At 37.4% G+C, this 13145-nt stretch overlaps 1 protein-coding gene across 1 annotated transcript; it reads right to left on the reverse strand.

Moving 5' to 3' along the window:
- Nucleotides 1-7147: 7147 nt before the first annotated feature.
- LOC133735797 (probable carboxylesterase 2) lies at nt 7148-7858 on the reverse strand. The gene has a single exon (XM_062163229.1). The coding sequence runs from the start codon at nt 7823-7825 to the stop codon at nt 7229-7231; it is 597 nt and encodes a 198-aa protein (XP_062019213.1). The 5' UTR covers nt 7826-7858; the 3' UTR covers nt 7148-7228.
- Nucleotides 7859-13145: the final 5287 nt, after the last annotated feature.

Raw genomic sequence — 13145 nt, forward strand, 5'->3', positions numbered from 1 at the left:
GCCCGATCACCGTCCTGGTTCTCCTGACCTGCAGGGTTATCCGCTACACCGTTTGAATAGTGTACCGGGATTGCAACAACACAAAACCCGGTAAGCTTTTGACAGCCCGTATGAGTAAAAAGAAAGAACTGTTGATTTATTAAATTACAATTCTTATAACTCAACAACACAACCAACAATCTCAACATCCACGACGCAAACGTCAAACCAATTCAATATCACCACTTTGGTCCTATCACACAACACTATCACCACTTTGGTACTATCTCACAACACTATCACCACTTTGGTCCTATCCCATAACACGTTAGAGCTCTAACTGCCTCGTTACCTCTGACACCTTGGCCTAGGGTCAAGCAACGGCAAAAATACTTCGGTTAACACTATAACCGTCGCGCTTTGGACATCCCCGTCCTCAGCACCATATACTTCGGTTAATAATAAACCGTCGCGCTTTGGACATCCCCGTCCTCAGCACACAACTTCGGTTAATAATAAACCGTCGCACCTTGGACATCCCCGTCCTCAGCACACAAACACTCCGGTTATCCTTAACCGTCGAACTTCGGACACCTCATCCTCAGAACCCTACATTCTCTAACTCTATACATCCCCCAATGTAAATCATGAATATTAACAAGAACTCATCAATCATGTTCATCACATATAAATATGGTAAGTCAAATTTCAATTCATAGTAATTTAATCATCCCAAATTCCACACCCTTCAATGTCACACCATTCCACATATAATCACGTAAATATATATATACGTAATCACCCACTCAGGAATGACCACTAATACCAACTATAGTTCACATGCAATAAAACCGAGAAATTCATTTGTATAGTAACAATCATTTTACTTACCCATGGACCGTAGTTGATCAAGTCCATATGATTTTAAAACAAATATTTATTCCATAAATATTTTCACGCAATTACGACAAAATAAGGTAATTAAATTTATTCGGTTCGTAATATGAACCACGTGAGGTTTACTCACCTCTAATCCCGCTGCGTCTTCTTAACAGCTCAAAATACGATCCACAAACGTCCACCAACTCAAACCGTCAATCACCTAATCAGATATGATCTTATCTTAGCAAATCAATCATCAACCACACAAATACTACAATCCAACGGTCGGATTCTAAATTAATGATGATCCAACGGTCAGATCTTCCTGGATTGTCCTTACAAACATCTCCACAAATTTATATGAAAATCCGACGGTCGGATTCTCACGAATCGCCTTCCAAAACACTATTTCACAATTATACGAAGATCCAACGGTCGGATCCTCGCCCATGACCATACAAGGTCACTGGGACAGTCATACGATCAACATATCCAAACTACAAGTCCATCGGACGGTCCGATCTTCACAGATCATGAATCGAGCGATCGAAATTAATCGAAATCGTAAAATTCATAACTAAATCATACGATATCCAAAAATTGCGTATAATATATCAAAATGATCGTATTGAAATATGGAATCTAAAAATGTACAGAAACCATATTTTTGACCCCCGGTGGTGGCCGGAAAGGGCCGCCGGAGTTAGGGGCAGAGCCGCCGCCGACCACCGCCAATGGTGTCGGGGCCAAGCTTTTCTTCTTCGTCTCATCATTCTAAGCATTTTTCATAACTAGCACAAGATCAGAAAATGAACGGAAGTGGTCGAAAAGTTACCTAGAACACACGAGTTCGCCGGAATTTTTCCAGAATCCGGTGAACATTTGCAGAAACCGGCGAGCTCCAATTCGACGTAAAAACTTCAATTTCAGGCCTCGATACCTTCTGGAGAGTTGTTAAGAACATGAAGTTGAACTCACTGGATCAAGAATCACTCAAAACAAAGCTCTACAACTCGAGATATCTTGATCGAAAGTCTTGGTGGCCGGAAAATTTCCAGAATCAGGCGAGCTTGAATTCCGACGTAAAAACTTCCTCCTTTCGCTTCGATTCCTTCAGGAGACTTGTTCAGAAACTCAAGGCGAGTTCATCAAGCCAATAATCTTGAATATTGGTGGTCTAGAACTCGAGATATCGGCGTTGACTCAAAATCGAGCTCAAATCGGGCCAAGTTTGCCGCCGCCGCTACAGGCCGCGCCGCCGTGCAAGGACGCCACAGACAGGTGCGCAAGGACCAGATGAAGCCAATGGAAGAAGTCTGGTGAGGATTGGTGGCCGGTAGCTTGAGTTATCAAGCTTGGAACCAAAACGAGTTCAAACTGGGCGGAGCTTCCCACCATCGCTGGAGGCTGTGTCCCGGCGCAAGGCTTCCTCTGGCAGCTGCGCAAGGCCGAGGCGAAGCTAATGGAGGTGGTCCGACGCCGTTTGGTGGCCGGTGGAGGGAGAGAGGGGCCGGAGAGCCTTTGCTCTGTTTTCGGTTTCGGTCTCGCAAGAGAGAGAGAGAAAAAAAAAATGGTTTTTCGGACGAGAAAGAGAAAATGTAGAGATGGTCTGCTGGCATGGTGATCATGAGATCCTCTCCACGAGGATAGTATTATTCCTCCAACGAGGTCGTATGATTCTTCCAACAATGTTGTATTATTCCTCCAACGAGGTTATTACACTCGTCGATACGAGCGTTTTGATATATAATACGCATATTTTGGAGTTCGTATGAAATTATTATGATTTTTACGATTTCATACCGGTTGATTTATTCGATCCGTGAGGATCCGAGCGTCCAATCGACTTGTGGTTGGGACGTATCGATCGTGGATGTATTCCGGAGACTTTGGGAGGTCTCGGATGTGGTTTCGCCTCGATTGGTGCCACTTTGCGGATTTTAGTTCAAAACAGGGGTTTCGAACTTAAATCGTTTATGAATCGTTACTAAGTTGAAACCGTATGTGATTAGGTATTTGGGAAGTATTCTTGGACGGTTGCTTTGTGGTTTGGCTGCTTTGTTCTGTATTGAAGACGCAGCGGGAGCTTCGAGGTGAGTAATCTCACAAGGTTCAATTATGAACGGATTTAATTGGTTGATTTTGATTTGCTTTCAAAATGAACTATAGATGATATTAGTGGCATTTCTGAGTGGATGACTATGTGTGTACATATATATATTATAGGATATATATATATATATATATATATATATATATATATACACACACACACATATGTATTCATGTTTTGGTGGGTTGTGGATTGATGAAAACAATATGCATGAATTGGTGCGTTTTATTGTTTTGGGTTGTGGCTTTTCGGAAAACAAATGGTGGGAAATGGTATTTCTATTTTTTGAAAAGTGTTTGAGGAATTGAGAGTCACAGGTTGTGATTTCTCCTTTTGATTTGATTTGACATTTGGGGTCCGGTGCGACTCGTTTAATATTTTGATCTGAGGGTCAGGTTGGCCTAAAGATCCGGGGTTGCAGGTTGCTTCCTCAGGCAATGTATATCGTAAGGTTGAACCTTGGCCGAGGTGACAGGTTACGATATATTCAGTTAGAGCTCTAGTCTGTTTGCCATGGTACCTCATAGATCTAAGTAGGTTACTTACGATTACTGGGTATGTATGTGTTTGTTCAGGTTGGACCGATTGATGTGTTTTGTCCAGGTTGGATTGATTTAACGTGTTTTGTCTAGGTTGGACTGATTTGATGTGTTTTGTCCAGGTTGGACTGATTTGACGTGTTTTGTCCAGGTTGGACCGATTTAATGTGTTTGTCCAGGTTGGACTAAAAGAATCATATGCTATTTGTTCGGTTAACAATAGGTATGACTGATGTGCGTATGTGTTTGTCCAGGTTGGACCGTTTTGATGTGTTTTATCCAGGTTGGATCGATTTATCATATTTGAATTGTTAGGTTAATGATTTATATGATTTTGCCACTGTGTGACTTTTGTGTTTTCCTTTTGGGAAAAAAGTATTGTTTTGGGAAGCATGATATGTTTTCCTTATTCTCGAGTCGAAAGGTTTTCCTCGTGTTTGGCGTGAGTTGTGCGGGCTTTTATCCCGTGATTTGGTGTGAGTTGTTTTGAGTTACTCATACCGGCTTGCAAAAGCTTACCGGTTTTGTTGTGTGACAACCCAGTACACCATTCCAACGGTGTAGGGGTTAATCCTGCAGGGTAGGAAAATCGGGGCTAAAGCTGAGGTAGCTTGTTGACAGCAGAACAAGTGGGAAGCAAATTTGATTGGCGTTGCCATTGTTATGACATTCCGCTATGTAGTAAACTCTGAGGAGCTTTTACTTTTATCTTGTTGTTGACAATTTAATTCGTAAGCTTATGTAATATATGACTCTGTGGGCGGGTCAATATTGACATAGTGGGTTCAGGGCATCAAAATGTTATTGTGTAAAGGGGAAAAAGTTTTCCATGTATTTGGTATTGATGGCTGAACGTTCACGCATGTATAATTATGGGGTTATATATCGATTTTTACTTATGTTAAAAATCAGGGGCGTGACAATTGGTTTAAGCGAGTTAGATACCTTAACGATCATCAATTTTGTTGAAAACTTGCAGAGATAATCTATACAGTAGTACCTAAAAACTGAACGGTCGAGATGTGGATATGCGACCGAAAAGTGACCAAAAACTCAAACTTCACACTTTAATTTCAAAGCGGAGCTCCACTCTAGATAAAATATATATATATTTTTTTTTTGATAACTTCACAACTTAAAGAAAAGAATGGATACTAAAAATTATGTAATCAGCTTGATCACAGTAACGTGTTGTGGTTTACCGTTTACCCTCTAGAAATCATTCAAATGTGGATGTTCCCATTGCAAACTGAGAAAAAAAAAAACTAGCTCTATGCATAGCATACAGACATTTAGTGCATTTTTCATCGGTCCACACCTGAACCAACACATATTTATATACATATAATATAATTTTCCAGTATTTTTTTTTATAGAGAACGGGATAATTAACCTTGGAGATTAAAGTTATGTTATAAATTTGATGATTTTTTTTATGCATTATCAATGCATTTTAGGTTATATGCGTGGAATTCGTCCACGAGTTTGATCAAGAGAATTTCTTTTGGTTGTTTCTAATAATGGAAATTATTTTACCTAACTTGCCAAAAAAAAAATAGTAATGGTTCTTTCTTCTTTTTTTTTTTTTTTTTTTAAAGTAATGGTTCCGGATGGAGTAGATGATAACGTTTTCTTTGTTTTTGGTGTTATGGAGAAACAAAGGCCTAAACGAAAGATGTATTACACATCAGGAATTACAAATACATTAGACAAACGCGATATCATCTCCAAACTGACATTTCTTCTTCTTTTTTTTGTTCAATTTGAGTGGACGAAAAAATAAGCCCATTCAGATTTCTTCTGGGTACGGTTAACATCAACGTTTGAGCATCCCAACCAATTAAGATGGGGCGCATTGCTTCCGTTCTTGTCTCTTTTCTTTTTGTGAAACACGATTTCTTTGTCTTTTTATTTGCAGGTCTTTGCATGCATGCTTAAATCGTGTGTTTATTTTGCTGTGAATAATTGAGATAATGGTCTTGCATGCAGAACTGGATCTGGTGTGAATACCTGACTGATCAGAGTAATGGTCCCTTGCTCGATCTGGATGCTGCTCTGTAAATGTTCTTTCCATTCAATCGTGAAAGTCTTGATGATAAAAAAGACAAGAACAATAATGACAAACAGTTCATGTGATGCATGCAGATAAAATATGATATTTGGGAATCAATATACAGTTCATAAAATTAAGTTTATAACTCCATGGAGGATCCATATAGTTTCTAGCTTCAAGAATATGCGTGGCTTATTTTTCCTCTATTCAAAATATTGCTGTATTTTTCAAACATTATCCTCGATCTGTTGAAGACACGGAGTCGGAAATTGTTATATATGGACCAATAATTAGGAGGAAATTTCCAAGCATGCATGGAACAGATAAATCAATCTAGCTGAGCTGGGTACGTATGACCTGAAATCGTCATGCCAATTTACACGAGTAATAACAGTGTATATTGAATATCAGACACGAGTAACTTGATTTTAACCTAAAATCCCATTGAAGTGTTTAACTGGTATATATGAAGAAATTTACTAAACTTTCGAGTTCTTGATCGATGTTTTAGGATTGTTAAGCAGTCGTCATAATCAAAATTAAAGTATAACATTGGTTTATATATGAAGGGGGACTTAATAGTCTTGTTATTAGTTGGGTTAATTCATCAGTTACGTACAGTAATTAGTATCAGACATGAACAAATGACCCTAGGCCATTGCATGCAATCTATATGAGTTCCCTTAGTTTTTCATTTTTCTTTTGGTGTGTGGCAAATTCAGTCTTTTACTGTTATGTTTTTTTATTTATTGTTTTTCTATATTCCGGCCAAGCTCAGGTAACACATCCCTATATGGATTAGTGAATTAGAACGTAATTCACACTTTAGAATTTCTGAGGCACCACGCGCGTTCGTGCATTCATCCTACCGCAATGAGCAGGGCACCTGTTGGCAAATTGCAGAAAATAATTGCACATTTGTGAATCATGCATGTATGGCCACACTGAATCACTTGACCTACCGTAGTACTATAGCAATTTTTTTTTTTTGGTCATTATTCTACTAATTTTTTTTTTTTTTTGGCAAAGTTTTCCTTCACTATGCTAACCAGAAAACAGGTTTTGTCTTCACTATTTTGAGCATACAGGCATGCCACTCGTGCTTCTCATGGGTTTTGGTCAATCTGGATGTGGTTTCACAACTTTCTTTTTTAGGTTCAAACTCTCTGAGTTAGGAAGGGAAAGTTTCTTTACGGCAGGAAATCCTCTGTCCCCAAATGAGATGGGGATAGGTGTCCCTCCTCACTGATTGGTTGATATAGATTAAAAATTATTATCTTAAACTTTTGTTTAATTTTTTAATCTTTATATTCATTTTTTAATCATTGTTAAGGGAAATGGGAACAGAAGATTTCGGTCCTTTCTTTACTATAGACCACGGCAGAGAGTCACAGACCACTAATTAAGTCTATGAGAAAATAGAACTTTATTCATTTCAGTACTAATCTGAAGTCATGAATCTGCTCAAGTACTAATCTGAAGTCATGAATCTGCTCAAGTACTAATCTGAAGTCGGAATCTGCTCAACCACCATACTTGATTCTTTTTATAATGTTATTTATGATTGAATAAAACCCAGGTGGCCGGATATCATCAATGTAACAGATCAAGCTTTCTATTAATTTTGGTTTGTGTCCGTCAATATATAAAACCTTTTAGCTTTTATCCACCTCCCGGCCAATCGGAACTTTCCCCCAGAAATAAGGATGGGTCGGACTTCTTGACCCGCAAGGCCAAGTGGTGTGCAATATTAGGCCCAGCACTATCTCCCACCAAGAACACTGCTCGCTCAAATTCAACATGATCCTTAACCCAATCGTCACGATCTTCACCACCAAAAACCCATTGAAGTACTGCCCAAGAATCCTCATAGGCAATCGGTAATGGATGCTCAGGGGCTAATCTGTAATTAATAGAAACAGCAATAGCTCTGGCCTCAGCAACAAGCATGTTAAGGCAGTTGTGGTAGAGACGTAGAGTACGTGGCTCGGGAGCTGAAGCTATGCAAAAAGCTCCACCATGATAGTAAACGATCAAAGGAAGCTTTTGGTCGGTACCAGTGATATTGGGTCGGTAAAGTCTAGCGACTCTAGCTGAGACACCGGTTTGTGGGAAAATCACTATGTCTTTGGAAAAAACTCCGGTTTGAAGGTCCAACCCGGCCGGAACAACTTGGGTTCCGGCAAGTCTCTCAATTGTTCCATCTTTGAGTACTCGCGCGTATGGAGGAACTTCAAGCGAGACTTCACTGGAACCCATTAAGAAGAAGATGGAGGAGAGAGAGGAAGGGAGAGGTTTTCAAGTCAACGGACACCTATGAGTTGAATTATAGAGAAGTGATTTTGTACACCTGTGCTAAAAGGATGAAGGGGGGAAAAGAAGCTTTTGTCGCATGTTTTGCGTGATCAGACTCTTGCATTATTTCCATTCCAAGTTATAGGTGTATTTTTGGCTTTCTACTTCTGGTGGGTACCAACAATTTATAATAAACTGGAGGGAAAAGAACAAAAAAAACCCTAAACTATGCCCCGTTCTAAATTTTCATACCTGAGTTTTAGAAACTATCATTTTGGTATCCAGGTTAGCCAGTCCGACCTAACTTTCGTACATGCCGTCCATGATGGCGTTAACTATCATGCTAGGCGGCAAACTTTGAGGGGTAGATCCGTCTCCTCTGTCTTTACCTCCAATGTCAACTAACAGGTCAATTGGTGGGGCTATTCTTGCAAGAAACAGAGCCTGATTCAAAAACAGGTCAATCCATCTCCTCCAATTACCCCTGTCAATGGCTTCTAATTACCATTTGGCCATCTGTGAATCCAAACGCAAAGGAGACAAAGGCTAATCGGCAAGCATCTTTAAGGGTTAGGGAAAGAACATAGGCTCAAATCACAGAAAGTAGCTCAAATCCATTTTCCAATCACAACTCAGCAAAACCCAGATGAAATTCACAAAAACAAAAAGGACCCAAGAGCTCAGCAAAGCCAAAGGGCGTGGTCTTTGCAATACCATCAAGCCGATGCTGAATTCTTGGTATTGATGTCGAAGAGGATACCCTAGTAGAGAATTTCAGACTTAGAGGTGAGGCTAATCAGGCTACCGATGTAGGAATCTGCAGGCCCATTTGACGAAGATCTGGATGGCTGAGTTTCTACTGTTGCGGAAGAATCGGAGACGAAAGAGGCGACGAGGGGAGAAAGAAGGGATTTGTGTCTCTGCTTCAGTGGAGGAGACAAATAAGGTTGGGTAAGGAAATGACCCAAATACCTATCCAAAATTAGCGCGTGGCTTGATAGTTAACGCCGTCATGGACGGCGTGTATGCAAGTTGGGTCGGGTTGGAAACTCTATGTACCAATGTGAAAGTTTCTAAAAATCAGGTATGAAAGTTTAGAATAAAGGCTTAGTTTGGGTACTATTCATATATATATATATATATATAGGGTGGTGCTATTCACATGCCTTTTTTTCTCTATTCACACACCCCTTCTAATTTTCTATTACTTTAATTCAATTTTTTTTTTATAAATTACCCTAACTACCCTCCCTTGTAAATATGTTTCTTTTTCTTTTTTCTTTTTTCTATTTGGCAATTCAATTATGAGAAGTTTTAAATACACACCCCTAATTACTTAATACACACTCCATACTTAATACACCACCCATTTAATTTCTCATTCTAATAATTTACTAAATACACAACCCAAAGTACCTAAAATACCCTTAATCTCAAAAATCATGAAATATCCTACTTTTTGACTATATTAAGGTTACTATTTAATATGATTAGTATATTCTAGTATATTGACATTTTGTAAATGACCATATTGATTACTTGTGTTAGTTATTGAGAAATCCATAAAGATTTATTATTGTTCCCTTTAAATAGATGCATATAAATAGGCTTTGTGTTATTTGAGCTCTCATCCACCAAACACCATGTTAATTAAGTATAAAATTATGAGTTAAACATTCAACCAAAACTATACCAGTAGTTTCTCCATAGTGTCGGAACTAAATAGTTGTCATTAGAGGGGCCAAACAAATTAACAATTACAAAGTTTTTTCACCTGTGATGTTTTATATTAGAAAATAAATTGATTAATCATAACTCTTAGAACAAAAAAGGAAATTAACTAAAAAATGGGAGTAAAGCGATATGTTTAAAAAATATTTAATGCCATTGATTTTGAAATTCTAAATATTATGGTCTCTAACCTCATCTAATTACAATTTATTTAAGGAAAAATTAAATTAGATAGTTTTTAACTTTATTCTTGTATTAAATTGAGAGGCCATGTATAGAAATTTGTTGTGTTTATCTAACTATTTATACATAAATAGAATAATATAAGGAAAATATGACTATTTTTTTCTTCTTCTAATGCATAGATGTCTGTTTTGGTCATTTAACCTACCTAGAAAATCTAATTTGAAATATAAAATAATAGAGATGTGTATTAAGTGATTAGGGGTGTGTATTTAAAATTTCTCTTCAATTATGAATCAAACATCATTATAAAATACATCAAATTTTTTTTTTTGGGAGCTTCTATTCATACCTCCAATATTGGTATTTTGACCTCTTTTTTTTTTTCAAGCTATAGTTGACTTTAGCAATTCATGTCAAATTACCAATAAAGACATAAAAAGGAAAAAAAGAAAGAGTTTTTTTTTTTTTTAAACCTCACCCCACCCCTTCCATGATGCCAGTGAGATTTGAATATGTGACCTCCGCGATGTCGGTTATTCTCATAGCTAACCGGCAAAAAAAAAAAAGGTATGTTCTTACTTCTACAAACAATAATTTTCAATGCACAAAATTTTAAGTTGTGCATCACCTATGATGTTGTCCCTTGCGCTTTTTTTTTAACTCGAAACAATTAGTAAATATGTGTCTCTCTCCAAGCTAAAGAGCATTATGTTGGACCAGCTTTGGAACACCATGACCACTTTCAGTATGGGCACTTAATGTTTCTTTTGCCTATATGTAAATGATAATTAAGTCATGAAAGGTTTGTATTCAAAAACTTAATTAAAGATTTTGAGAATTAGAAGTAAATAGCAGTATACCAACCTGCTTCTATATTCAATTGATTTAATGAAAAATTATGATGAGAGAGAGGGGGGAGGGGGAGAGAGAGAGAGAGGACTACCAACTAGAGTTTTTCTTCTTCTTCTTCTTCTTCTTCTTCTTCCGTGCAGCTTAATCATATCAAGGGAAAAATAGAATTGTGAAATCTTCAAAAATTAAAGGCGGTTCAACTACCGATTTTGGAGGTATAAATAGAACGTAACAAAAAAAAGAAGCTTTTATTGATTTTATTGGACGATGGGCATTGTGGGAAAATTAGGGAGGTCTAAATAGCAAATTGGTTATTTGTAAAAGTAAGTTGGAGGTCCATTAAGTTGGGAGATCCAAATACCAATTTTGGAGGTATGAATAGAAGCTCCTTTTTTTTTTTTTTTTTTACCTATAAATGAAGGAAAAATAATACGTTTATTAAGTGGAATGACCTGTATTATTAGACAAAGAATATGCTTCCCAGGTCTTCACCCAACTGAATCCAAATTGTAAAGTTTGTCCTCATACTTTGCAAAGTACAAAACTCAATGCTTGTTTGTTTATGACTCTTAATCCAGGTGCATCGTCCTCAAATAAATAAAAAAATATGGAATCAGCGTTTTATCCACTTCAGCGGTTCAGCCACAAGCTTCCACACTGCAGCTGATGATGTACACAAAATTTAGAGATGCTCTACATAATATTGAATGCAATGAGTTGCAATATTCATGAGGGGACAAAATTATGTTCTACTAAAATAATATAGTAGAACAAATCATGTTTATAATCATAAGGCCATCATTATTAGGTTGTTGTAAAGTTCTATAGTTGCTCAAGAATTCAAATACACCAAATAATTTCAGTTAGAATCTTACCAGGAATAATGGATTCAAAGGGGCTCGAATGATCACTAAACTCACTTTTTTTTTTCATGTCTCCATTGCAAATCAAATGTAAAATTTTCTCAAAAGATGGGTCTAAAGTTTCTTGTTCTACCATGATTAAACTTCAAAGCATCATATTAGAGAGATAGAATGACTATGCTAGAGAAGTTTTTGATGAAAAAGAAAAGAGGGAATCGAAAAGAGTTTTGAAGTACCTCCGGCGAAGCTTTCCGGTCATCAATGGGCATCGCCACAAGGGTGGTGAGGCAGGCGGCAACGCCTTGCTTAGTGCGAACAGGTCCGGGACGAGGTACCTCCGGCGAGGTTCGGCGGCTCAGTGGCTGGGGTCGCGGACAAGGCAGGTCTGGGTGCCCAGAGAGATTTTGGGTGCCCACCTATGGCTCTGGACCTGGGCTCCTATTGGTTTGGGCTTTTCAAGATGGGCCTTTGATTGGGTTCTGTCTTCTCTTTGGATTCGTATTTGGGATCCAGGCGACTTCTTACGGATTCCTCTTTCTGCTATACTCTGGATTTGGAATTTTGGCTACCTAGGTAGAAGATTGCTCTCTACTCGACGTATTAATTTGTGTGGAGTGGGTAAGGTCGGTCACACTACCGGCGGTTACCTTGATAGAAGGTTACCCTCTATTCGACGTGTTTATATGCGTGGAAGTATGGTCGGCCATACTATTGGAACCGTTTTACATCGCCCGGACTCTGTCCTGGGCGTCATCAAATGCTTAATTGCATCCCTTCGTACCTTTGTTCGGTTTTATTTCCGTTGCTTTATGGTATCTAGTATTTCCCTTATTAGTTTAAATTTTGATGTAGTTTCTACATCTTTAGGTTGTAATTTTTCTTATGTTTATTATTAATAAAATGGTTGACTATTATTCTCAAAAAAAAAAAAAAAAAGAGTTTTGAAGTCTTCTGTGTCTACGGGAAAATAAAGGTTTAGAATTTGAGGAAGATTGACTTGCCAAATTGAAAAAAGATAAAAGAAACATAATTATAAGGAAGGGTAGTTAGGATAATTTTTAAAAGAAAATTGAATTAAAGTAATAGAAAAATAGAGGGGGTGTGTGAATAGAGAAAAAGGGTGTACGAATAGCACCACCCTATATATATATATATATATATATTTATTTATTTATTTATTTTTTATTTTTTTATTTTTTTCCCTAAGAGAAATTTTAAATACACATCCCTATTATTTTATATTTCAAATCAAATTTTATAGGTAGGTTAAATGTCCAAAACAGACATCTATATATTAGAAGAAAAAAAAATCGAATCACGCCTATATTCTTTTTTACGTCTCTTCATCTAAACCCTAGACGCTGTAATACATCTTTCTTCTCCACACTTCATCATATCAATTTCGACCATTGACATAGAGTCTTAAGACCTCGCTCAACAATCTTCAATTATGTCGTGTTTAGATGAAATAATTATAAATTCTTGAGAAATTTAAAATGATGGAATCTACCACTCCATCAATTAGAATTCCATAAATTGCAATTTCTATTGTTGGGTTGTATTTATTCAGAATTTAGAATGTGTAATAAATTAAGAAGATTTCAAACAAGTTAAAATATTGAAAACGAAAATGACCTTGCTTTGGAAACTAA

Source organism: Rosa rugosa, chromosome 3 (assembly GCF_958449725.1).
Source record: "Rosa rugosa chromosome 3, drRosRugo1.1, whole genome shotgun sequence".
Lineage (NCBI taxonomy): Eukaryota > Viridiplantae > Streptophyta > Magnoliopsida > Rosales > Rosaceae > Rosa > Rosa rugosa.